The sequence below is a fragment of the Pyxicephalus adspersus genome, chromosome 7 (assembly GCF_032062135.1).
Source record: "Pyxicephalus adspersus chromosome 7, UCB_Pads_2.0, whole genome shotgun sequence".
Lineage (NCBI taxonomy): Eukaryota > Metazoa > Chordata > Amphibia > Anura > Pyxicephalidae > Pyxicephalus > Pyxicephalus adspersus.
The window spans coordinates 5874590-5901142 of record NC_092864.1 but is presented as its reverse complement, the minus strand read 5'-3'; the positions used below and the strand labels follow the sequence as shown (position 1 = coordinate 5901142).

The following is a 26553-nucleotide window of genomic DNA, read 5'->3' as shown; positions in this document are numbered from 1 at the left end:
TTTCTTACCATCCCTCTTTCTCACTACAACACAAACTTTATTTGTTTTTGTAAAACCTATCCAATCCCTTGTTCGCACAGCAGATGGCGCTCTCCTCTGCCACACTAGACCGGTCCCTGACAGCCTGTTCTTAAGCCCGACTATTGGTGTCATTACCTTCAGGTCAAGTCTGTTAACCTTGTATTGAATGGAACGACACTGGGGCCCCAATGTGGGAGAGTGCTGGGGGGGGATAAGGTAAGCTTTACCCCTCCAGCATACTCTATAATAAACAAGCAATTAACCCTTGCAGTAAGGAGCTGGAGCCACCTCAGGGACATAAAAGAATCTTGCCTAAAAGAAATAGGCTTGGAGCTGATGCTCAACTTTCTTTCTGCTGCATCTGGATTTTGATTTCGATTGATTTATTCATTTTGGTGAATGTTTCTGGAACAATTTACCCTGACGCTCTGAGCAGACATGCTCTGAGCACCATGATTGTAGTAAGTGTGACCCCGATGATTGCTAACATATAACACAGAGACCGCTCAGTAATCACAACCATTTATTTCTACGCCACCAACAAACCGTTTTGTACGCTTTGTCTTCCATTTCCCCAGCAGGAAGATTTGTCTACAGCAGACCTGGCTCATCTGTTTAACGATTTTATTTTTTAGAAAATTTTGAAATTTTATGGAACACTGTCCATGATTACAATGTGTTAGTGATGGCTTCATCTAATCCTAAATATTATTATATATTATTACATAATAATACCAGGATTTATATAGTGCCAACATATTACGCAGCGCTGTACATTAAATAGGGGTAGAATATGACAGATACAGTAAGTGACACAGGAGCAGAGGACACTGCCCAGAAGAGCTGACAATCTAGGAGATATATAAAAGAAATACTCCAATACAAAGCCTTGGGTTCAGTGATTGCCATATTGGTGTGCTCACCGGCTCTCATATATTCCCAGACACATCCACGGCAGCCATAGTACCCTCTTACTCTTAGGCAACAGGTTCTCTTTATTACCTCCTTCTTAGCAGCACCGATCACCTTTCCTTTACTAAAATAAAATTTGTATTTCCCGGTATACTCACTCGCTGTCCTCTCATGTGATTGGCTCAGAGCTGTCACATGATGGGGATCAGATAGTGCTCAGCTCTCTGCAAGCTTCAGCTAGATGGAGCTTTCACAGAGAGATGCGAAGGAGGGGAGTTTATGCTGCTGCTTGCTTTGCCTGCTCATTACGAGGGGTCAGCTCCTCTCCCCCTGAATTGAGAATATCCAAAATGTCACGGGGCAGGAACTGAGAATTGAAATATGGTGGATTGTGTCACCAATGGAGTCCCCATGACACAGGGCAGCCTTACTCGATCTTTTTAACAAAATAACTTTCAGGTCTTTAGAGAACCACTTCTATATTTAATATATCCACAGCTACATTAACATGGTGGTCAGTGGGAAGAATTCCGCTTACATTGCTGTAAATGGGAAGAATGTCACCCTTACAGATATCCATTGGTGTCACTGACCTGAGAGGCATAAATTGCCCATTGGTCAAGGAACTTCCAGCAACTGGTTGAGAAACCTTAAGATGGAGGAACCCTATAGGTGACCCAGTCCAGTAGACTCCACCAATCACAGCCGTGTCACGTTGATGATTTAGTAGCAGATTAGTCCTTGATTTGGAGTTTTGTTATAATGACGTTGATCCAGACCATCCATGGGGTGAGAGGGTCTCGGATCTCTAGGGGAGACGTCTCCTCCACCCTCAGTGCCCCGGCCAGGCCAGCTGGTGCAGGGATCTGGCCGCACTCTCCAGTCTGTCTCTGTACTCCAACTCATTGTAGTTCCCATTCGGCACCCCAGACAGTCCATACTGAGCCCCCCAGCAACAGCCGGCAATCACTCCCGTAGAGTCACTGTCACCTGAATGTGGAAGCAAACAGAACATGCTGAATATTAAATACAATATTAACGAGTCAATCCCATCAAAAGCAATTTATGACCCCGAGAGGAAGAAGCAGCACAAAGAGCCAATCAGTCATTGTGCTGATATGCACTCAAAATTTACCAATCACTGTCATTACTATGAAGGAAGCAGAGCCGGCCTATGTAACACTGCATTAGGATTGGCTGGACTCACCTCCATGGAACATTGAGCGGCTGCACAGCTCCTCCCATGAGTCCCCTGCCCCCAATAGGGCATCGTATGCCATCATTGGAGCGTCATGGCCACTCCTCCCCGCCCAGTCATCCAGACACCAGCGAGCGTACTCTTTGTCCCTCTCTTCAGGACCATAGAGAGGCGGAAACACGGCCGGCCCGGAGCCCTGGGACAGACCCCTCTCTTCCAGGTACCTGATGAGGAAATACAGGGGTGATATTCTCAGTGCAGGGACAACATCAAATATGTACACAGTGCACCACCATTGGTCACATGATCCCCTGGTGGAGGCGGCTGTGCCGATACACATTGCTCAAGTATGTTGTCACCCTTAAGAAGCAAGCCCGGGGCAATGACATGGAACTGGTGAAGAAATAACACAGGATGAAAAAGATGAAGGAGAAGACAGCTGTGGAAGGGGCCCATCAGGTCACGCCCACCACCATCTGGTTGTAGATGACTACCCAGGACCCCCGCCATGCTCCGTACTCACCTCTGCCAGCTTTCCCGGAAATAATCCCACACTTCCATATGGCGTTCCACATCGCTCCCCGTGGAGCGGATATATTCCAGAGCCACAGGAAGGGTTTCCAGCAAGCGCAGCCCCCATAATTCCAGGGGAACCCTCTGTACTGCCAGAGCCGTAAAAAGGGCTGACGCCAGAGATCCGAGGTAACCTGCAAGAGAAGAGAGACAGAGATAGATGATTATGGACTCTGTACAGCGCTACGGTATATGTTGACGCTATATTAATTTGTACATTGACAGGCAGTTATGTTTTAGCTGGAGACGCCTGCCGCCATCTTGATTTTGGAAATATGGCTGACCTGTGGGGTGGTTGTGAGTCATTTTCCCGCTCTCCACGCTGACAGCGACTAACAGAGGCAGCTCTGACGGTCGGGGAAATCTGGGGTCTGAACCCCTTCCATTTTACCAATCAAATACTTGACTAGATGAGCAAACCTTCGAGCCTTCTACAAGTGCTGGGGTCCCTAAAATGGCACCAGGACCCCAATATAGATGGACACTCTATGGTGCTTTCTTGAAGATTTTAGAATTGAGCTCCCTAAGTAGAACACAGTCTGGGGCCCCTTGTGTCCTTGGCAAGGAGTTAAATGGGCACCCCGGGCCCGTGCTCACCCTCCAGTGGGCCACAGGTGACTAAAGATGCCAACCCAAGGGAAGGATCTTCCAGCCCCCTATTGCTCAATAATCCACCCATTGCCCTCTATGCAACACAGAACCTTACTTCACCTGCCCCCATGTAACATCACACCCATCTCACCATAGAGCCGGTGGTAACTTGCAGCAGCCATCACTCAGCAGTGTGGCTGATAGTGATTGGCTGAGCTTTTGCCCCAATCAGAGGAGTATTACAGGTGAAGCGGCTGAGTCTCCTGCAGTGAATATACCTGTGTTAAAAGTCTCTGCACCAAGGATGCAAAATGGACACGGTGACAAGAGTATTGTAAATTGGGCATGCTCGTTTTTGTGCCTCCCTTCCCCCCAGCCCTGCACCCTCATCAGGTACTGGATTTCCAATGCAGACATCATCTGTTCAGAATTGGACAATTATTAAGATTCAATACCCTACATCCATTCTTTGAATGTGCAGCTGGGGGAGATTTAAAGTGAACCTGCTGCTTTGTCCTGCATTGTAGGGGGTGCAGACAACTTACCCAGAATGCTGGTAGGTCCAGGCTTCCTCCCCTCCATATCAGACATGGCGGACACATATCTAGTAGCCAGTTCATGATACAACTCTTCATCCAGCTTCCCTGCACCAAAAAGAATACTGAAAAGTGAATCATTCATTCATACAGAGCTACGGATAATTTCTCTCCAGTCTGCAGACCAACAATTTTAAATCCCAGCATGCCATCCGTCTCCAAATCTCCAGCCAAGAAGTAGGGAATTCCACCAATGGGGACACAGCCAAAGAAAACCCAAAAACCTGATATCTTCTCCCGTGCTGCTTCCTTTATCTGGAACTCACCACCATATAACTGAAATGAATCTTTCACCAACCTGTGGCCAGGCTCTCGGCGGTGGCCAAGTGGAGCACGGTGTCATCGCTGACCGGCCAGTCCGGTAGAGACGCATTAATTTTCTGCAGCCCCCCCAAATCGCTCAGCTCCTTGTGAATCTGGGCTCCGGATTTGCAGAATTCCCACAGCTGGTTCCTGTAGCCCAGAGCGTCCCCCGCCGCACTCAGCAGCATGGCCGACACGTACGAGTCAACAGATGGCGCTCTGCAATGCACAATTACATAACAAGATTGTAAAATAGGAGGACAATGATTAAATATGTGGGTTAAGGGGCAAAACTGCACCCCAAGATTCAAAAGGTTTTCTACTTGGTTAAAAAATGAGTGAATTCTGGATGAAAACAAAAATAGTCCCCTGAATTGTATCTTTCGGTGATAGGTCTTACTTGCTGTCCATGGCCGGTCTGGTGATGCTAGGTCGCTGGGAAATGACGATTCTTTTATAAAGTTTTCTTCTGCAAGTTCCTCTTCTGTGTCTACTCCATGATTTCTCTTCTCTGCAGTTGGCAAGGTCTCTTCTTCTCTTCCTCCTTCTTCCCTTCTCTTCCTCCTTCTCCCCTCCCTTCTTCTTCCTCTCCTTTCCTCTCTCTCCCTCTTCTCCTCCTTCCTTCCTATTCCCCCTCTCTCTCCTTCCCTCCTTTTTTCCTTTCACCCCTCCTTCTCTCTTCTCTCCCTTCCTCTCCTTCCTCTCCTTCCCTTTCACTTCTGTGTTCTGGTTCCGGGGCTCCTCTGACCTCTCTCTGTCTCTTCCTCTGCCTTGTCTCTCTATAAGGTCAGCACATTTTGTTTCTATATCCGGAACCATTCTGGGCCCCCAGCCAGTCAGTGCTTCAGGGCCAAAGTACAACTTGCATTCTACACTCGGAGACCAACAATACCATAAAATATGTAATTATTATATCTGAAATCTGTTTTTACATTAGGCAATAGTGCATGATTCTTATTTTTCTTTCATAAAAAGTTCTGCTTCCTTGCTCGTGGTTGGGATGTTCCATGCAGCGTCTCACCCATAGGGAATGGCTGCTTCGGGTTCAGTGATTGCCATACTCGTGTGCTCACCGGCTCTCAAATATTCCCGGACACATCTACAGCACCCATTGTACCCTCTTACTCTTCGGTAACCGGTTCTCTTTATTGCCTCCATCTGGGCAACACCGATCACCTTTCCTTTACTACGATAACACTTGTATTTCCCGGTATGCAGCTCACTCCGTCCTCTCATGGTGATTGCGGTGCCATCGGTACAATACTGAGAGATGTTTTTCACATTTATATTTCACAGAGCGTATTATTTCCGCATCACGAGCACACCACATGGGCCTATCACAATGCAATTTTTGTCTTAAATGCGGTGCAGATCACGCAGATCTCTATCATAAGTTTCGGGACTGGGTCTCAATCAAATGTTTTTGGAGACAAATTGCCCAATATACCCAAACACTTATTTGCCCATCGGGCGATATTTGGCATGGTGGGTGGAGACGGTATCCGCTACTCCCGGGGTGCCAAACAGATAACGCTCCTTTTATCTGAAGCGGAAAGGAAATCCATTCTCTGCTGTTGGATTCCCACTTCCCCTCCCTCCATCCGATTGTACGAGGCTCCAACATCTATTAAATATGGAATGGGTTGAGGCCTCCTACTCCAAAGAAACTAAAACTTCACAATTTTATGACACATGGGAGAGTTTCATCGAAACTCTCCACAGAACCACTGAAACTCTATAAGTGTTTCAATAAAAACTTCCTGGTACTCCTTTAGAACCTTAGATGGTGACCCCCCATAACGCTCCCCACCCAAAGTGTCACAAATTAAATTTTCCACCAACCTCCAAGACCAAATCCAGTGCTCAACCCAGAAATATTTTTAAGCCAGGTGGGGAGAAGCTGTAGGTGGGTGGTGGCCCCTGTATTGTGACCAAACTCTTTAGTAACCTCCCAAAAATAGCCAGGTGGTTGCTGAAAAGTGCCGGGTGGTGCACCCAGCTAAAAGGGCCTGGGGAGAACACTGAAATCTATCCAAGGAAACTGGGCAATAATGGCAAACATTAAATTAACTCTGACATACCAATCTATTCAAGTTTTCCTTTCTTTTTCTCTCTTTATTGTTAACTAACTGCAATAATATTATGAACAATTACTCATTCTGTATACTCATTGTTGACTTGTTTGTTTCAATCTGTAACACATCTATTATTTCTTTGTATATCATTAATATTGTCAGGTCTTCTAACATTTGTAATCCTGCCAACATCCCAAATATACATTGAAGAATACAAGAACAAGAAACATATGTGACTTTAACGGCAGTGGATTTATAAAAAATTGTCATATACCTTTTATTTCCTTCATTAGGATACAACAGTTAAAAAATATACATGCCTCTTCCCTTATACCAAGTTTCAGAAAGAGGTAATCAACATTGTTAGCATACATAGGCTAGATACATTGCACACATTACATATGATGAGATCATCCGACGCGTTTCGCAGACTGTGTCCGCTTCCTCAGGGATGTAATTGGTACAGCTAGTAAGTGTATCAGCACAAATGTTCTTGCATTCACCGGTATGCTTACTCTCTTGGTATAAAGGTAGGCAAAAGGCAGAATTAAAATCACAACACACAGAGATAGCGGTATGCCATATATGTTCTCTAATGATATTCAGTACTTCTCCAGATATTATTGGTAATACTCACTCCATTATGGAGTGATAATAAAAAATGATTTCCAAAAACTATATTCAGTCATATGATTCCATCCATAAACATCCAAAATTGTAAGTAGAACCGCCATCCTCTGTGACACCAAATGTGTGCATCTCCTATTATTGTAACTGCATTGTTTGTCCTGAATACTGGTGTAACTCAAAAAAAAAGGTCAAAACAAAATATAAAGGGGCCCGATAGGTGACCCAGTCCAGTAGAGTCCACCAATCACCGCCATGTCACATTGAAGATTTAGTAGCAGATTAGTCCTTGATTTGGAGTTTTGATATCAGTTCGGGGCAATGACATGGAACTGGTGAATGAGGACAAGAAATAACACAGGATGAAAAAATATGAAGGAGAAGACAGCTGTGGGAGGGGCCATCAGGCCACACCCACCACTAGCTGGCTGTAGATAACAACAGAAGGGGCGGAGACAAGACCAGCCACCCTGCATAATGAGAGAGAGAAGCAGAGTTCAGTCTTTATGACAGGAAGTTCCTGCACTCCGGCTGACTACACAGAAATATCCAAAACTCCCCGAGTAAGAACACACACAGCCCTCCTCCCCTTAGGACCCCCGCCATGCTCCGTACTCGCTCACCTCTGCCAGCTTTCCCGGAAATAATCCCACACTTCCACGTGGCGTTCCACATCACTCCCCGTAGAGCGGATATATTCCAGAGCCACAGGAAGGGTTTCCAGCAAGCGCAGCCCCCATAATTCCAGGGGGACCCTCTGTACTGCCAGAGCCGTGAAAAGGGCTGACGCCAGAGATCCGAGGTAACCTGCACGAGAAGAGAGAGATAGATGAATATGGACTCTGTACAGCACTGTGGTATATGTTGACGCTGTATTAAATTGTACATTGACAGGCAGTTATGTTTTAGCTGGAGACGTCTGCCGCCATCTTGATTTTGGAAACATGGCTGACCTGTGGGGTGGTTGTGAGTCATTTTCCCGCTCTCCACGCTGACAGCGACTAACAGAGGCAGCTCTGACGGTCGGGGAAATCTGGGGTCTGAACCCCTTCCATTTTACCAATCAAATACTTGACTAGATGAGCAAACCTTCGAGCCTTCTACAAGTGCTGGGGTCCCTAAAATGGCACCAGGGGCCCCAATATAGATGGACACTCTATGGTGCTTTCTTCAAGGTTTTAGAATTGAGCTCCCTAAGTAGAATGCAATCTGGGGTCCCTTGCGTCCTTGGCAAGGAGTTATATGGGAACCCTGGGCCCGTGCTCACCCTCCAGTGGGCCACAGGTGAGTAAAGAACCCCTGGCAATGCCAACCAAGGGAAGGATCTTGCAGCCCCCTATTGCTCAAAAATCCACCCATTGCCCTCAATGCAACACAGAACCTTACTTCACCTGCCCCCATGTAACATCACACCCATCTCACCATGGAGCCGGTGGTAACTTGCAGCAGCCATCACTCAGCAGTGTGGCTGATAGTGATTGGCTGAGCTTTTGCCCCAATCAGAGGAGTATTACAGGAGAAGCGGCTGAGTCTCCTGCAGTGAATATACCTGTTTTTTAAGTCTCTGTGCCAAGGGTGCAAAATGGACACGGTGACAAGAGTATTGTAAATTGGGCATGCTCGTTTTTGTGCCACCCTTCCCCCCAGCCCTGCACCCTCATCAGGTGCTGGATTTCCAATGCAGACATCATCTGTTCAGAATTGGACAATTATTAAGATTCAACACCCTACATCCATTCTTTGAATGTGCAGCTGGGGGAGATTTAAAGTGAACCTGCTGCTTTGTCCTGCATTGTTGGGGGTGCAGACAACTTACCCAGAATGCTGGTAGGTCCAGGCTTCCTCCCCTCCATATCAGACATGGCGGACACATATCTCTTAGCCAGTTCATGATACAACTCTTCATCCAGCTTCCCTGCACCAAAAAGAAGAGTGAAAGGTGAATCATTCATCCATACAGTTAATTTCTCTCCAGCCCAACAATTATAAATCCTAGCATGCCATCCATCTCCAAATCTCCAGCCAAGAAGTAGGGAACTTCTTCCGTGTAACTAAAATGAATCTTTCACCAACCTGTGGCCAGGCTCTCGGCGGTGGCCAAGTGGAGCACGGTGTCATCGCTGACCGGCCAGTCCGGTAGAGACGCTGTAATTTTCTGCAGCCCCCCCAAATCGCTCAGCTCCTTGTGAATCTGGGCTCCGGATTTGCAATATTCCCACAGCTGGTTCCTGTAGCCCAGAGCGTCCCCCGCCGCACTCAGCAGCATGGCCGACACGTACGAGTCAACAGATGCCGCCCTGCAATGCACAAATATATTTACATAGTAGGTTAGGTTGAAAAAAGACATTAGTCCATCAAGTTCAACCACTAGTGAAATAAACATATCACGGATATAAAACCTTATAGACATAGTTGGTCCCGAGGAAGGCAAAAAAATCCCCGGGTACAATTTGCTTCAACGGGGAAAAAATTCCCTCCTAATTCCATGAGGCAATTGAATGTTCCCTGATCAACAGTCTCTGTTATTTTTACTTTAAAGCTTTAATCCCCAGTTATATTCTGTGCTTCTAGAAATCATCCAGCTTTTTCTTAAAGCAATGTATAGTAGTTGCTGAAACTACTTCCTGAGGGAGCCGATTCCACATTTTCACAGACCTTACAGTGAAGAATCCCTTCCTTATCCGGAGCTTAAACGTCTTTTCCTCCAGACACAAAGGCCCTGATTTATGAAGGCTCTCCAAGGCTGGAGAGAATACACTTTCATCAGTGAAGATGGGTGATCCAGCAAACCTGGGATGGATCTGGTCCAGGATTCAAAGCGTTTGCTAGCAAATAGAAAATGATTTTTAAAAATCCATTCCATGTTTTCTGGATCACCAAGCTTCACTTCTGAAAGTGTATTCTCTCCAGCTTTGGAGAGCTTTCATAAATCAGGCCCAAAGAGCGCCCCCTTGTGCTTTGTAATGATCTCAAAGTGATTAATCTGGAAGAGAGTTTTCTATATGGACCATTTATATATTTATACTGGGTGATCATATCCCCCTTTATACATCTCTTCTCAAGGGAGAAAAGATTCAGTTCAGCTAATCTCTCCTCATAGCGGAGCTCCTCCATTCCTTTTATTAGTTTAGTTGTCCTTCTCTGCACTCTCTCCAATCCCACAATGTCCTTTTTGTGAACTGGTGCCCAAACCTGGACTGTATATTCCAGATGTGGTCTGACCAATGCTTTGTACAGGGGCAGTATTATGTCTCCATCTCTGCGGTCTATTCCTCTTTTATTACAAGAAAGTACTTTACTAGCTTTAGATATTGCAGCTTGGCTTTGGATGCTGTTATTAAGTCCATGATCTACCAGAACCCCCAGATCCTTCCTTACTGACCCCCCAAATGTTTCCCCCTTGACAGTATGAAGCATGCATGTTGTTAGCCCCCAAGTGCATAATTTTACATTTATCTATATTAAATATTTGCCATTTGGCTGCCCAATCAAACAGTACATCCAGGTCTGCTTGTAGATTATAGACATCCTGTATGGACGTTATTCCATTACATAGTTTGGTGACAGCTGCAAACACAGAAATGGTACTTTTAATCCCAAACTCTATATAATTTATAAAGATGTTAAACAGTAAAGGTTCCAACACTGAACCCTGGGGTACACCACTAATAACCTTAGACCATTCAGAGTATGAATCATTAATTACAACTCTCTGGGTGCCATCTAACCAGTTCTCTATCCATTTACAAATACATAACAAGATTGTAAAATAAGAGGAGAATGATAAAATATGTGCGTTAGGGGCAAAACTTCACCCCAGGCTTCACAAGGTTTTCTACTTGGTTAAAAATGGGTGAATCTTGAAAGAAAACAAAAATAGGCCCCTGAATTGTATTTTATGATCTCTCTTACTTGCTGTCCATGGCCGGTCTGGTGATTGGAGGTTACTGGGAAATGAAGATTCTTTTTATTAGTTTTCTTCTGCAAGTTCCTGTTCTGTGTCTACTCCATGATTTCTCTTCTCCTCCCTTCCTCTCCTCCCCTCTCCTCTACAATCCAGATATTGTGTGTTCTGGTTCCGGGGCTCCTCTTCCCTGTGTGTCTCTATAAGGTCAGCACATTTTGTTTCTATATCAGGAACCAATCCGGGCCCCCAGCCAGTCAGCGCTGCAGGGCCAAAGTACACAAATAACAGAACAGCTCCTTATAATCCATTAACCCAGCAACACACTTTGATGTGATTTGTAACAATTTGTTCTGCTTTCTGCATTCAGACACCAATACATCTACAAAATATATTATAACCAGCAGCATGACCCGCAATATCACAATGCAACAGTAACTGCAACAAACACTTACAGTGCAACATTTCTGCAATAAAACACAATGGTTGCGGCTGCACATAGATGTGTGTTGTATATTGCATTGTATTGTATAGGCGGTTCACAACTTTGCACACACGTGTATTGCACTATTATTGCATCATTACAAGGCACCCTAATTATTTGGATGGGAATCTATAATTTAGGGCAGCTCAATAATCCAAGACTAGACTATAGTACCAAATAGTAACACAAATTAAAATATTATAATTTCTTCTAAATATTGAGGTTTTTTTCTAGGACTGTATGCTATACAAATCTCTCCTAGTAGTTATGTAAAATCCATAACCCCATGCAGGGATGAAATTTCTAGAATGCTTGGGGAAAAATATTAGACTAAATCACTAACACGTTTCGCCTGATTAGGATTCCTCAGGGGAGCAAGAGATAATGTTTCCTATGAGTGCTTCTAAAGGTAATGAATGGGTTTAAGTTTGCGGGAAAAAGCCTTATTCCAACAAATAGACCGAGGAGAATGAGGAGAGGAGCTGACTTGTTGGCCAGTACAGGAATGCTGTTTAGTTAAGCAGAAGTAGCAGACTGACAGCTTAGGCTGCTGTCTGCTCATTTTTCTCATCTTTTGCTCCCCTGAGAAAGCCTAATCAGGCGAAATGTGTTGGGGTTGGGATGTTCCATGCAGCATCTCACCCATGGCTTCATAGGGAATAAATGAAGGTGGCAGTGAACCCACCAGCATGGTAACTAGGGGGGCAAGTGATTGGCATGGTGCCAACTTGGAGGGGCTGCCCAGGAATCAATGATCTCACTGGCCAATAGAACTTCATGTTGCTAATATTCAGACATTTGTATGTGTTAAGAATAAGGAAAAAAAAAATGATACAATGTAAAAACTGATCTGCTTCACTAGTACAAGCATGCTATTCAGTTAAGAAGTGGCAGACTGACAGCCTAGGCTCTTGCTCCCCTGAGGAAGCCTAATCAGGCGAAACGTGTCCGGGTTGGGATGTCCCATGCAGCATCTCACCCATGGCTGTCCATAGGGAATGAATGGAGGTGGCAGTGAGCCCACCAGCACGGTGACTAGGGGGGCCAAGTGATTGGCATGGTGCCAACTTGGGGGGGCTGCCCAGGAATCAATGATCTCACTGCTCAATAGAACTTCATGTTGGTGATATGTGTTAAGAATAAGGTAAAAAAAAGTGATACAATGTAATAACTGATCTGCTTCATTAGTACAAGCATGCTATTCAGTTAGGAAGAAGTAGTAGACTGACAGCTAAGGCTCTTTCTCCCCTGAGGAAGCCTAATCAGGCGAAACGCGTAGTGGCCTTAGATATATCAGCTCTCTGCTGCCTTTTGATGCAGTGGCTGGGATGTTCCATTCAATGTCTCACCCGCGGCTGCTAATATGGAATGAATAGGGGTGGCAGTGAGTGGGTCAGTACAATATTGGAAGTACCAGCATAGTGACTAGGGGGTGGCAAGTGACTGGCACGGTGCCATCCTGTAGGGACTACCCAGGAATCGATAATTCCATTGGCCAATTGAACTTCATGTTAGTGACAACCATAGTCTATATGTGGGTAATAATAACAAGTGATGCAATATAATAATAACTGTAAAATGGTAATAAAAAGATTTTTTATTGCAATCTGCAGCCTGTTATGAGTTTTATAAATGCCAGTTGATGAGGACGGTTATATTTGTAGAAAGGACTTCCCAGAATCCTCATCGCCCTGCTCGTGTAGCCATCTCACAACTCTCCGAGAAGTCTGAAACATCTTTGATGCCGTCCTTCTTTGTGCTGCAATGGGCAATTTATTTATTATAAGATCCCAGCCAGGGGTGCTGCACCTCTATGGGAACGGGAACTGATCATGTGACAACCCCCCCGTTCCCGAGCAAAAATTTGTACAAATATACATGAATGGCGTTTTTCTGTATTTACATGCAGCAAACCCGTACACCTGCACAACCGAAATGATCACATGACATAAAAGGGGTGGGGCTTGTATAAAAAGTCGCCATTATGTAGGGCTGCACAAGCTTTAAAATAAAGAAACCCTGCAGGAGGGAACTCTGAATTGTCCTTGGGATGGAGAACGGAGGAACCCTTAGAATGGTCATATCTGTGCAGAGGTCCATTGTAATAATATATCAGGGGGAGGGGTCTCAGGTCTTCCATTGGTTGGTCTTAGTTTCGGCCCAGCAGACGTCTCTTCCACTCCTGATGCAGGAGGTCTCTCTCCTTCCGGATCCCCTGCAGGACGCTTTGGTTCTCCTGGGCCCTCCGCACCAGATAAGGGAGGACCGAATCCACCGAGCCGTACGGAATGGACTTGTACACCAGATAGCCGGCCTGGCCTAGAGGGTGAAATACAAAAATTATTGATTGGTGCATCTGTATGTGGGGTGTACAGGGAGAGAATACGGGATTCCCACCGCTTGCTGTGGCTGTTATGCAGGGAAGGGAGTGTCAGACCTCTGCAGAGTGACAGCTGCTTCCACACAGGGTCCCTTAATAATTGGAAGCTATTAACATACCCAACGTGAGCGAGACGTGGTCACACATGCCCAGCAACTGTCCGAAACAAATCGCCCCGCTGGGCTTATCAATGCCGAGATCCGTCATCCTGTAATCAGAGGAATAACGTTTCAGTGCTGAGTAATAGAATGGCCAGAATTCCTGACTTCCTGTTTTTTCTGACAACGCTGCTTCTTTTGCACTGAAATCGGAACAGCGTTGTCACCCCTGCCTGACCTGACTCCTCCCCAGCTGGGCTACCGAACTTTCTCTCCCCTCCTGATTCCCATAACAAGGAGTTCAGCAGAGCGGAATCATCTAGGTTTCTGAAGCTTCTTACCTGCGTACCGCGTGAAGAACTGACTCCTCGTTGTGACTGGCGACAATGAGGTTATAACGTGGCCCCTGCTGTCCAATCAGATCCAGCAGCTTATCCAGGCAGCCATTGTAGCTGGAAAGTAAAAGCCACACCAATGCTGAATATCAGAAGGTGGCGCTGTTGTAGGTGGTGAAAATATCAGGTGACCTACCTTCTATTGGTGGCTTCCCAGTCAGGCTGGATGGGATCAGGGTACCCCTTTATTTTGGCCAGTTTCCTCTCTTTGTCCATGTAGGCCCCACGCACCAACTTCACCCCAAAACACAGACCCAAGCCCACCGCCGTGTCCAAATCCTGCGACAAGTTCCGGAGGGAATCCTGAAGAGCCATTAAATTACAATTACAATTTAAATGCAAAAAAAGGCCCCTGGGCAGCTTAAGAAAGCTGCTGTAATGCCCACCCTAAATCCAGAGCTATCCCCAGAGTAACACATTGATACCCCAAGATGTCCTCAGTAATCTCCATTTTTATTTTGTTATAATTGTGTCATTCTTCTTCTCAAGGACAGCTGTGTGTCTTTTTATTCACTTGTATTTTCTCCCTGTCCACATTGACGGACCAATAGGAAGTTGTAAGGTCCCCATGAAGGCTGCCCTGTTTCCTGCCTGATCTCAGGGCTGATTACCAGCATTTTATCTCAGTCTTTACATTAACAAAGCCTATTGTTTCCTGTGTTGTCACCCTCTGTGTGTCTCTAATCAGGCAGGAGATGGGATGACCGTATATGTTTCTGCTCCAACGGGGAGAGAATACAGAAGTCATCCATAGAGAAAGAATGGAGATAATTATAAATATTCTCCAGAGACAGGGGCTCTGTAATGGTTTATTGCCCATTGTAATTCCCAGGATGGGCCCCGTATCACCGGTGGTACCTTCAGATAGCACTGGTAAGTGTTCCAGATCCACGGCTCCTCCCGGTTGCACTGAGCCATCATGGCCATGGTGACCAGACTGAGAGCGGGGTTCATGTAGGTGTACTCCGCATCCACCAGGACCCGCACCTGTTTCTGCACGGCATGCTGTGAAAAAACAAAAGATGGGCGGGGCTGTGTGAGGCCTGGGTGTGTCTAAATGTTAAATGTTACATTGTTTCTTCCAAGGTATTTAAAATAAACTCAAGTCTTCATTAAATCTGCCCCCCCCCTCATAAATCTGCGCCCCCCTTTCATAAATCTGTCCTTCAGTTGTAGCGGCTCCTCTCCTGGACTGAAATTGAGATTCTCACAACTATCGGCAATATAATATAATGATATACCAATCTACATTAGAAGCTGCTGCAAGTCAGACAGAGCCCACCCTATTTCCTGGCTGGGGGACGTCCAGCATCATCTAGCTCCTCCCTCCTGGCCTGACTGTCCCAGGCCCCGCCCCTTTCATTTATTAACGGCCCACCTGCCCCACCCTCTGTGTTGGCTCATTGAAGAAACATGAAATGATTTGATAGATGAGTTACTGACCTTCCCGACCCGGCTCAGCCTGCGAACAGAATTCTGGAGGTGCTGGTTCTGTTGCTCTGACAAAAAGGAGAATTTGGAATCCTGCAGCAAAGATCAAAATAGTTGTATAAGAGATAGCGTCCACCTACCTACAGGTCCAGGTCATGAACACTTACCCTACCTCCATAATGGACACTCACCTTCCCCTCCATGAAGGGCACTCACCTTCATAATGGGAACCCACCACTCCTCCATGACGGGCACTTACCTTCCCCTCTATGATGGCCACTCACTCCACCTTCATAATGGGAACCCACCACTCCTCCATGATGGGCACTCACCTCCCCCTCCATGATGGGTACTCACTCCACCTCCATGATGGGCACTTACCTTCCCCTCCATGATGGGCACTCACCCCACCTCTATGACGGGCACTTACCTTCTCCTCCAAGAAGGGCACTCACTCCACCTTCATAATGGGAACCCACCACTCCTCCATGATGGGCACTTACCTTACCATCCATGATGGGCACTCACCCCACCTCCACAATGGGCACTTATTTTTCCATCCATGATGGAAATTCACCCCCATACTTGATGAATATTCACCCCCCCTGATGAAAAACACTCACCTCCCCCTCCATGATGGACACCATGCTGTGTGGACTGAGCGCCTTCCTCTGAGACGGATCGGACAAACACCCAGACAGAACTTTCTGAATGCAACAAAGGGAAAATATCACATTGGAGGCATTTCACATTCACCTGTCCTTTACCCTGTACAGAACCTTTAGCTGGGCCCATGGGCAGAGAAGTCAGTTAGGGTATATTGGCTCCATATTGACCTAAAGGAATGTGCCAAGGGGCATTGATTTGTTCCAGAATGGCTTCATTCCCCATACAAGTGAATGGGAATGCAGAAAAAGCTAGAAGGAGGTCAATGCAGGTCAAATGCAAGTCATAAGGAGGTCATTTGCATATGTCAATAAATTCTGCGTCATGTCAGAAACTAACAGAAGTACAATATATACATTTGCTCAGTTACAGCAGTTCAAAGCCCACCAACTTTTAACTCTCCCCCAAACCCAAGAGCCAATTTGTAGTCTGGGCCCTAGGCAGAAGCCCAATTTTTCCCTATTGTTATCACCCATGGGCCCTTATACCCTCAGTTTGGCCTCCAGTCTATGCCTGCCCTTCACCCCCCCCCCACCCATCCTCAGTGTCTCACTCACGCACAGATCAGCACTCATGAGTGCCGTGATCTTCAGTTGCATCATTGGCCGATCGCCTCCCAAGGATGAGAGATCCACGCAGTTCATCATGATCGCTTCATTCTGCTCGTACCACAGCTCCCTGCCAGATGGAAAATATACAAGGATCCAGGTGTGCCAAGATGTGCGCCTGCCCCATGGACCATGACCGTCCTCAGCAATCATATATCCTTCCCCTATTGTGCCCAACACTACCTACCCCCTGATCATCCATTGAAAAAGCAGCTGATTGATTAATGCAAAAGCTTACATCAAATTGTTTGAAGTGCTATAACTAGGCTGCACTTTTCCGCATTGCCAGTAGGGGGTAATGTAGCCTGCGAGTTACTGTACATACCGTAGATGGTAAATCAGCAGCAACAGCTCCCTCTATTGGGAAGAACACGTCTAAGCATAACAAATACAGTTTAAATACTTCATAATTCTCTGTTTAAAATTATATAACAATGGAAAATATAGAAAGTTCTACAAAGTTTTAAAGCTACCTTATTTGCCCTGATGACCACACCCATTGGGGTGCAGGAAATTGAGATCATTGGGCTGGGTGCCTGGATCACATGACTTAATAAAGGCAGACAGAACATTTAATGTATAGGTTTATTATTCCTGCTTACCCAGTCTTGCCCTCTCCCAGGTCTTCCTCAATCGGCACAGCCAGCATGGGCCGTATACCCAATTTCCTCAATCTTTCCATGGACGCCTGAATCTCCGGAAGAGTCTCCCCAGCAACAAACTGGCCATACACTGTGCTCCTCATACCCCATTCAAAGAGGCGGCGACCCAGGAGCCTGCGGGAGACCCCCATAAGCTGCAGAGAAAAGGGGGGGTAAGAGGGGGTCACTGATAGAAAGTCCAACATACCAGCAGATTAGGTATTGAAAATCCATACATTGATATAAGTCTTATTGATCCCTATATTGATCCCCATAAATCCCTTCAGTCCTTTGCAGAGCTGCATATCTCTAATCCCTGTGGCTACAACTCGTGCTCCATGTCTTCATTTGTAGCCACCCCCATTGTGCTGTGTAGCTGAGACTAAAAATGTCACAGCCCCCATCTATGATATACATTGCAAGGAATCATGTGACATTGAGTTTTCTTATAGGCAGGGAGCTGATATTGCAGCCACTCTGCTGCCCTCTAGTGTTGAGTCAGAGTTATTAAAAACCACCAGCAGCCAATAATGAACCTTTTTTCAGCCTAAGCTGTCTGATCATCCAGAATAATATTTTTCCTGATCTTCCCATAAGATATAGATATTCTAAATCCTCTACAGGTGAAATAGAATCTACACGTGAATCCTCTACAGGTGAATTAGAATCCGTCAGAGCCCTTTGTAGCCTGCAATTGCTGACATAGGTAAATACACCAAATGTTCCCAATTTAAATGCTGGACAAAAGGGGACTTACCTTTTCAGAATTCTTCACCAAGGTGGGGAAAGAGCACATCTGGAATATAAGGAGCCCCCTCATCACCTCCCAGCGACTCTTCAACCTGAAGACCTTTCCATCGGAAAAGTTTAGGGCCGAGTTGGCCCCATGAGCTGACGCTCTGTGACAAGATCGGCCTGTATGGGACAATGAGAGAGTCCAGGGCGAGAGGGGGACCAGGGAGGACCTGAGAGAGCGGCCCAGACCCCACATGGCGAGAGCTGGACCTGAGCTGCACCTGACAATGGGACAGACAGGAGACGGAAGGGGGGGGGGACGTCCAGCGGCCAATGACAGCTGGAAAATCCCAGGACAGAAGGGCACGGGAAGGCACCAGCTGGTGTGTAAACAGGTAAGTGACCTCCCAACTGTGACAGGTTAACCAAGACCAGCCTAGGTCCAACCCAACATCTGCATGTGTACAACCCCCCTCCACCCAAGCAAAGCTTATGGCAAGCATAGGCACTACAAGTCCCAGCACACCTTGACCTATAGCTGCATGTATTAGCATATGTGCCAAGGCATTTTTTTAGCTGTACCGGTGCTCTGATCATGGGATGTAACAAATTCTCCATTATACAAACAATATTGTTAGCAATTCTTTGGGATATTCTGCAATGGGTCCAAAGAGCGCCAATCTGTAATGTCCAGCAATATATATATTAACTTCTGAGAACTGATTAACCCATGTCAGTGCTGAGCAATGGAAAGCGGAGTTTATCATTCATTTGCTTGTTCTGTACCTTACCTCAATTCCAAGCCGAGAGTCCAAAATTAAATGTATAGAGTTCATGCGATGACCTGAAATGACATCTAGAGAGCACAGTACCTGATGTTACCACAAGGTGGTGACAAATAAATGTCCCCATTGACCATGCATTACAATGATTCTGTGAGTATAAAATGACATTCTGATAATTAAAGGGACTCTAAGACAGCATTTATCAACTTTTTAACATGGGGGAACCCTGGAAATAACTTTCAGGTCTTAGGGAACCTCTGCTTTATTTACTATATCCACAGCTCACAATATATTAACTTGGTAATCATTGGGAAGAATTGCCATTGGGACGAATGTCATCCTTATAGATCATTGGCGTCAGTAATAATAGATCTGAGAGGCACAAACTGCTCATTGGTCCCCTGGAAACCTCTGGTGGAACCCTGATTGAGAAACACTGCTCGAATGGCCCATTTGCTTTGCTGCCCTTCTGCAGTTATTCAACCAGCCAGAGAGGAAAAATACCTGTGTTCCCCATGACATGCAATGGTTCTTCCCACTGTACAGTAGTGACTTATGAGCCAGTGGGAGAAACCACATTGTGTGGTGGGGGAGCAGAAATATCTGCAGCAGTTGGCAAACAGTAAAGCTTCTTTGATGACATGTGTGCAATGTTTTACAAGTGACCTGGTGCAGACAGAGTCACTTTAATGGAGGAGGAGACAGCAGCACATAAATAAATAGACTTGCAGAGTCTGGGAACGGTCCAGGTGTTAATAACATCTATGAATTATCTCGGAAGGGGTGCAGGTGGGCCCGCTCTCATAATCCCAGACTAAACAATATGATGCACTACAGCAAGCGGATTGTAATATCTCCTATACATGCAATGCATGGCGGGGCCCTCCTGCTGCAAAGGGCCATTCATGAATAAACCATAGACCGTGCTTATTAATTCTTGTACATAACATGAGATAGGGTTAAGTTTGTGCCTATGTATAGGAACCAGAGACAAAACTTGCAATGATTACCCATTTCAAGGAGTCCAATATTGCAGCTTTGGTGTTGAAAAAAATAAATCTTCCTATATAACTGAGGAATTGTGCAAAGAAAAATATCATGATGCAAAATTGGGAAAACCCTTGGAAGGTATAAAGTTGCAGGTAGAGAATTTGACTGCAGATCTTGAGGTTTCCAGGAGCACCCTTGAGCTTTTTTTCACCCATTATTTATTAAATGTCTCCTGCATCCTGTAAAACAAAATCCAATTACAACCCAGTGCACAATGTGAACCACAGAAAAATGCCCTAGGCTCTCTACATGGTCTTGGCCCTAAGGAAAGTAGGGCTTTTTTGCATTTTCGCCTTAAATGTCTCAATGTTAAAAGCAGAAAAATAAACCACACCCGGATTCAAACCAAGGAATCCCCCCCTGGGGAGGTTTAGCCTGGAGCCGTGCATGTTGCGAGGGAGCTAGAGGTGAGGTCTGTGTGAACAGCATCCCAGGGGTTTCTTTTGATCTTCTTCAGCTTTTGTTTCTGTCATTATAAACATCAAAAGGAATATTGAAAGAATCTTTGGACAACAAAAGCAGGAAAACCCAGCAGGTTAGGCATGGAGCATTCAGAAGCAGTTCTCCAGTTCATGTGGACATAAGATTAGTTTTAGCCACACCTGAGAATAGGCGGAAGAAAAAACCTGAACTAAGTTTACCATCAAGGGGGTATAGCTCAGTGGTAGAGCATTCGACTGCAGATCGAGAGGTCCCTGGTTCAAATCCGGGTGCCCCCTTCAGAAATTTTTCCCTTCCTACTTTGCATATAATTGTCATGCATTGCCTTTGATAGAAGTCCCACCAAAATTATGAGAATCAATGGAAACAAAAATCAGCCTCAGCTCAGGGAGTGTGTAGTGGTTGAATATTAAAGCATACCTAAAACCTGTGATAGGTAAATTATGCATATTTAGTGCTGCTTTACCTACATTAGGCCTTTGCAGTGCCCATTTATTTATACCAACACATGTAATGGGGGTATAGCTCAGTGGTAGGGCATTCGACTGCAGATCGAGAGGTCCCTGGTTCAAATCCTGGTGCCCCCTGAAGATTCACAAGTATTTTAGTCATAAATGCAGCAAAAAATGAAAAACAATGCAAATTCTAATAGCAATTAAGTTGATATGGGAAGAATAAGTGCTGGGCAGAAAACTTGCTATGAGATACGGGTGCTTGCCCACCGCACTGCATCTCATTTCCCCTGCAACAAGTAGGAGGATCATTCTGATGTGATAACTAAATTAGCTGGAATAGATGCCAGACTGCATTCCCCCAAATCCATCATCCCATGGGTTCTAATAATAAATTATTCCCGTCAATTTGCTCAAAATATTTGTTTATTTCCTATTGTGACAGCTGTGCACTTTTCACGATTGGCCACTAGGAGGCAGAACAAAGTCATTGTTTTATTAGGAGACCACTGGAGAGAAATACAACAATTCTGTCTGTGAATTTCGGAGGAATTGACAGGGGAATCTTTTATGAATAGAGCCTAATGTGTCTACATAGAGGAAGGACTTGTAGACAACTTGAGAGCATTTGTAAGACCCCGATTTAAACTACGATTTTACAAAGGCAGGAAAGGTCCTGGGAGCGGTGCACAGCTATAGATAGATACACAATGTGAATTGATAAAGTTCAGTTTCATGGCTAATGCTTATAATTTACACTAAGAAATGTGCATTAGGAATTTGCCTTTTTCCGTTTTACATTTATTAATATAAATAGTGGCAAATGACAGCCTGTGTTATGTGAATAAAAGACGATACAAAAATAATCCATGATTCCAGTATAAAATAATAACAATGTAGATTTATTTCATAACAGACAAAGTTTTTTGCACAGCCCCGAGATAATACAAACACCTAAGAATTCCAACCCAGAGCAGCACTGACAGGACAGCTCATTAAAGAGCTGCCCCTATTGGACAGAGCCCGCTATACAATTTTGGGGGTTGTGCAGTCGGAGTACATTAACATTTAGACTGATTGTCAACTTAAATAAGAATGATGATAAATCACAAGAGAGGCGAATTCATTGGAAGTGTGAGCAATTAAGCAAAGATGGATGCCAACTGAGGGGTTTTGGCTGCGGTGATGACGGCTGGGGTGGGAGTGATGATGGCTATGAATCCAGCAGGGGATATTTTTTAGATAGATTTAATAAAGCTCCCCAAGGCTGGAGTAGATACACTTTCATTGGTGAAGCTGGGTGATCCAGCAAACCTGGAATGGATCTGTTCCAGGATTGAAAACATTTGCTAACAAATAGCAAAGGACTTTTTAGAAATCCATTCCAGGTTTGCTGGATCACCCAGCTTCACTGATGAAACTGTATCCGCTCCAGCCTTGCAGAGCTTTTATAATTAGGACCTATGGAGAGGAGATTCCTAGATGTAAACCATACTTGCCACTCAGTGACAGGATAAGTAAACCTTAACCTAAGAGAACAATGTAATATGGTGATTAGATTTTGCTTTTTTTTTTTTAAACCTGGTGACCCTGCTAGTAAACCCCCCCTGTCCTAGGGTGACAACAAGTAATGATGAAGAAGCAGCGTTGTCACCCGAGGATAGAAGTGTGTGAAGGCCAACAGTTATCAGTTCACTGGAACATTTTTTGGTTTTTATGTATATACTTAACAGATACAACAGAACAATTTCTATGCTAAATCTAATAAAACTAAAAAGGGAGCATATGGGAGAAGCTGGGTGATGTATTGACCCCGCTGTAGAGAACATTGGTACCATAGCACAGACCCCACTACTCCTGAGAAATAGCAGCATTGTCACCCGGGGACTAACAAGGCATTGAGGAGCGAATGGTTCTGTAGGACTCCAGCGCTGCTTTGGTGAGTTATCTCTTCTATTTAGAATTGCTGTGTTGGTGCTTATCAGCAGGAGGTACGGGCCAGACATTTCTAGCCTGGCTGGTGTCCAATTGATTTTTCCCCCCATCAGCTCCTAGAGCCGTTGTGGGTTTTTTACCCAGAATCCTAGCAGTGTGATCCGATGACATCACTGCAGTCCACAGAAGTAGTTGTGAACGGGAATGGCCACAGCTCCAGAGAGAGAAATTCCCAGAGTGTCTGACACGCAGGCAGCTGCCATGGCAAACTCCTTGTCTTCCGGTTTACTCTGCAGGCAATGAGAGATCAAATATTGGTATAATTATTATTAATAATAAAAGAAACAGGATTTATATAGCACCAACATATCACACAGCGCTGTAGGTGGGACATGAGCTGTGGATAGGTTTGTGTATGAGGTAGGTGGAGGAGGAGGGAGGAGCTGTGGAGGGATTTGTGTATCAGGTAGGTAGGTGGAGGAGGAGGTGTGGAGGGATTTGTGTATCAGGTAGGTAGGTGGGAGGATTAGAAGGCAAAGCACAGGAGCTTTATTCTGATTCTAAGTTGATTTTAGGCCAAGGACGTTGGGACTCACCTCTACTGCAATGTTGTTGAAGGTGTTGACGTAAGCAGCACCCCCCAGCAGCCCCTCAAATACAATAATGGCAAAAATTCCAAACAGCGAGAGCTTGGATAGGAAGAGATAGGCGACACCAATTAGGAGGAAGACTGCCAGTCCCCACTGAGGATAAAAACATAGAAAAGGTTATCAGGTTCTGGAAAAGGGAATAATAGTATTCATGTGCAATGTTTGTCAGTGCAACAGCATCTAGTCACCACCAGGGGAGCCTGTGAGACAAGGACAATTGAGGAGAACAATTGGGATACAGTTGTCACCATAACAGGAAGTTCCATAAACAAGGCCAGTATGGCAAGATCACTATGTAGTATATTAATAAATTCTGCAGATTTTGAACAGATAACATTTAGCATTTAGTGATTATAATGTGCCAATAAAATCTTCTTCATTTACCAGCATTGGACTGTTAATGGTGTTACTTACCTGGAGACATGAAAGCACCCAGATTTGTCTGATGGTGACACAGCGAACAGACGAGCGAGATATAAACACCCCAGCCTGGTACAACATCTGATACCTGAAAGATAGAAATTCTGATGACATTATTCAGAATTCAGCTTACAGCAAGACAAAGTATAATAATAAGGAGCTACAGCTGATCTTTTTCTATTGACTGTCAAGTGGTCAAGTCCCTGCAATGATGACAGATGCTGGAGTATTGTTTCCCCACACCTAAAACTTGTCCTATCCTCATAGGAAGTGAAGGGAAATCTCCCCTGGGCCAAGTACAAATGACTATAAAAAATGTAAAAGGTGCCCAAGGCTTTTCATGGCTTTAGGGAGACTCGATGTGGAATAGGAAAGGGGTCTGAAAAATTCACTCACCATCTGTATTGCTCCGAGTGGCCCATCTTGATGTGAGGAAAATAAATTAACTCATACTACAAGAAAAACATAACAAATAGTTTTTTAGTACACAGCATTATTACGATCCTTTCCATATAACACTCTAGTAAAGCCAAACTCACCAGGCCCTGGTTAATAAAGTATTCGGCAAAGTACACCAGAGACAGGGGAAGCATGTACTTCAGTAAAGACTGTAGGAGACAAAAGGAAGAGATGTTTTCTGGGAGGTGGAGGAAATCTACACAAAACATACACATTCCATGGGGGGTTGTTTAAAAATTCCTCTGTCAAAACAGTGACAACAGTGACACAACAGTGCACTTTGACAAGTGGCCACTAGGTGGCAGAACGAGTCATTATTTTAATAAGAACTGCTACTAGAGATTGGAACGCTTCCCAGCGAATTTCAGATGAATTGACGGGGGAATCATTTACAATCAGAGCCCCAGGTGTCCAGGCCAAGATTGTGCTAGCCAGAGGACCACTGTGCTGCCAGCAGAGGATAATAATTATTATTTGTCTCACCTTAACGATTTGCCACTTTTGAGAAAGTGTCAGATGTGGAGCAGATTGGGTCAGATGAGGACCTGTGAAAATACAAAAAGAGTCACCCAACCAAAACTCATTGTGTAAGCAATAACTGTTCTTTCAGTGTTTAAATAAATCTGTAAATAATATACATTTTTACATATTCTTGTTCCCTGTACAGGACGGCAGGGATAGGTCCTGGACAGGGTATATATATATATATATATATATGGAACGGGCTTTTTAAATGGAGCGTGTACAAGGGAGGGAGTCTGGAAATAGTAGGAAGCAACTTGGAGTTTCTATTGTTAGTGGTTTCAGGGCTTCGGGCTCTGGAATTGGAAGGACGGTACTCAGTGGGGCTGTTCATTCCACCAGGGTCCACAGCTGGGCTTTGCTGCAGTCAGACAGAAGGCCTGAGTCATAAATGTCACATATGCTTTGGAATTTGCTGGCAAAGAATACTGAGCTCTATGACGAGGAGCTGGATTTCTCCTACCTGAAGGCCAGACCCCCAAAATCATGAACTATTTATATTGCACAGGACTGTGAACTAATAAATCTGACATCAGTACCTCTCTGGTATGGAGACGATCCATTCAACAGGGGTCTTTGGTCTGCAGGAGGAAAGCTTCTGCTCCTTTCACAGAACCTCCAACGAGGGAGAGAGGACGGTGGGAGCAGGATGATAAAATAACTGAAACAAAAAACAAAACAAAACATATTTCATTTCATTAGGAGGCTTCATGCAGGGGGTTCCTGTACAGAGCTGCATAATATGTTGGTGCTATATACTGTTTATTAATAATAATAGAGTCAGCCATAGCATATTCAGGCAAGATTCTCATCTGAAATTGTATCTGGTTTTTAGTACAATAAATCCCATACAGGGATCACAGCTCCTGTACTCACCTTACTAATAACAGAGTAGGGATAAGCAGCATGACCAGTAAGGAGTTTCGGGGGGACAGACCGGCCGCTGTGAGTCCCAGATAAGAGAGGGCACCCAGAATACCGGCTCCACCGGTCCCCGAGGACCAATAGGACACCACGTCACTAGAAGAAAGACACACAAGTCAATCAGAGAATCATTTTATTAACTTGCAATGTGGCTTCTCTACCTAACATTATACGTTGCTGCCAGTGAAGGAGCAAAGAATACAAAAGTGTCCCCTGAGTGACAGCTCGGAGCCTTTGGGTGCTGCTGACATCCCATTACAGATGGTTGCACCCGAAGGCATTTAGCAGGTCTTGTGTTAGAGTCTCTGCACATACAGCTTAGTTACCTGTAAAAGAAAGCGGTGAGGCTGAGGAAGGTGATCTCACCCAATCCTGATGACACGCTGGCAAAGACTACACCTACGGGGAAACAAGGAAAATATAGAAAATATAGGATATCTGTCATATGAGACACACAGGGGGAAGGAGACATCACTGATACACTTACCCAGAAGGCTCACTGCTATATTTGTGGAGAACGACACAATCAGGAAGCTGCTGGCGGCGGTAATGATACACACACAGACCCTGTAACTGAGAGACGGAGGAGAGCCGCATGGTAAATCACCACAATAAGTGAGCAAGTGCTTCTCTGTACAGCACTACAGTATATGTCAGAGCTATATAAATGTATAATA

At 45.0% G+C, this 26553-nt stretch overlaps 4 protein-coding genes and 2 non-coding genes across 7 annotated transcripts in view; 2 read left to right on the top strand and 4 right to left on the bottom strand.

The window, feature by feature from the left end:
- Window positions 1-527: 527 nt before the first annotated feature.
- LOC140334705 (ADP-ribosylhydrolase ARH1-like) lies at window positions 528-10968 on the bottom strand. Its single transcript, XM_072416947.1, has 8 exons — window positions 10809-10968; window positions 8970-9193; window positions 8662-8811; window positions 7520-7703; window positions 2989-3083; window positions 2655-2838; window positions 2141-2355; window positions 528-1923 (listed from the first exon to the last, which is right to left on the bottom strand). Exons 1-8 carry the CDS (start codon window positions 10817-10819, stop codon window positions 1766-1768), a joined length of 1221 nt encoding a protein of 406 aa, XP_072273048.1. The 5' UTR covers window positions 10820-10968; the 3' UTR covers window positions 528-1765.
- LOC140334962 (uncharacterized) lies at window positions 3109-5488 on the bottom strand. Its single transcript, XM_072417276.1, has 3 exons — window positions 4595-5488; window positions 4190-4413; window positions 3109-3939 (listed from the first exon to the last, which is right to left on the bottom strand). Exons 1-3 carry the CDS (start codon window positions 5011-5013, stop codon window positions 3788-3790), a joined length of 795 nt encoding a protein of 264 aa, XP_072273377.1. The 5' UTR covers window positions 5014-5488; the 3' UTR covers window positions 3109-3787.
- Window positions 10969-12863: 1895 nt separating the features above from the next.
- Window positions 12864-18601, bottom strand: PRODH2 (proline dehydrogenase 2). The gene is made up of 10 exons (XM_072417274.1): window positions 18261-18601; window positions 17465-17658; window positions 16812-16932; window positions 16212-16295; window positions 15601-15681; window positions 15016-15162; window positions 14294-14460; window positions 14104-14214; window positions 13784-13872; window positions 12864-13603 (listed from the first exon to the last, which is right to left on the bottom strand). Exons 1-10 carry the CDS (start codon window positions 18492-18494, stop codon window positions 13434-13436), a joined length of 1398 nt encoding a protein of 465 aa, XP_072273375.1. The 5' UTR covers window positions 18495-18601; the 3' UTR covers window positions 12864-13433.
- A 2119-nt stretch (window positions 18602-20720) lies between these two features.
- On the top strand, window positions 20721-20792 carry TRNAC-GCA (transfer RNA cysteine (anticodon GCA)). The gene has a single exon. It is a non-coding gene; the product is annotated as a tRNA-Cys (tRNA).
- A 237-nt stretch (window positions 20793-21029) lies between these two features.
- Window positions 21030-21101, top strand: TRNAC-GCA (transfer RNA cysteine (anticodon GCA)). Its single transcript has one exon. It is a non-coding gene; the product is annotated as a tRNA-Cys (tRNA).
- A 746-nt stretch (window positions 21102-21847) lies between these two features.
- Window positions 21848-26553, bottom strand: part of CLN3 (CLN3 lysosomal/endosomal transmembrane protein, battenin) — a 7080-nt gene continuing 2374 nt past the window's right edge. For both annotated transcript variants that reach the window (XM_072417273.1, XM_072417272.1), the window contains 10 exons: window positions 26364-26449; window positions 26203-26275; window positions 25829-25972; window positions 25492-25613; window positions 24914-24975; window positions 24511-24579; window positions 24368-24423; window positions 23966-24059; window positions 23498-23644; window positions 21848-23191 (listed from right to left, as the gene is read on the bottom strand). In XM_072417273.1, coding sequence (XP_072273374.1) covers window positions 23072-23191; window positions 23498-23644; window positions 23966-24059; window positions 24368-24423; window positions 24511-24579; window positions 24914-24975; window positions 25492-25613; window positions 25829-25972; window positions 26203-26275; window positions 26364-26449 — 973 coding nt within the window. In that variant the 3' untranslated portion in view covers window positions 21848-23071. The remainder of the gene's footprint in view (window positions 23192-23497; window positions 23645-23965; window positions 24060-24367; window positions 24424-24510; window positions 24580-24913; window positions 24976-25491; window positions 25614-25828; window positions 25973-26202; window positions 26276-26363; window positions 26450-26553) is intronic.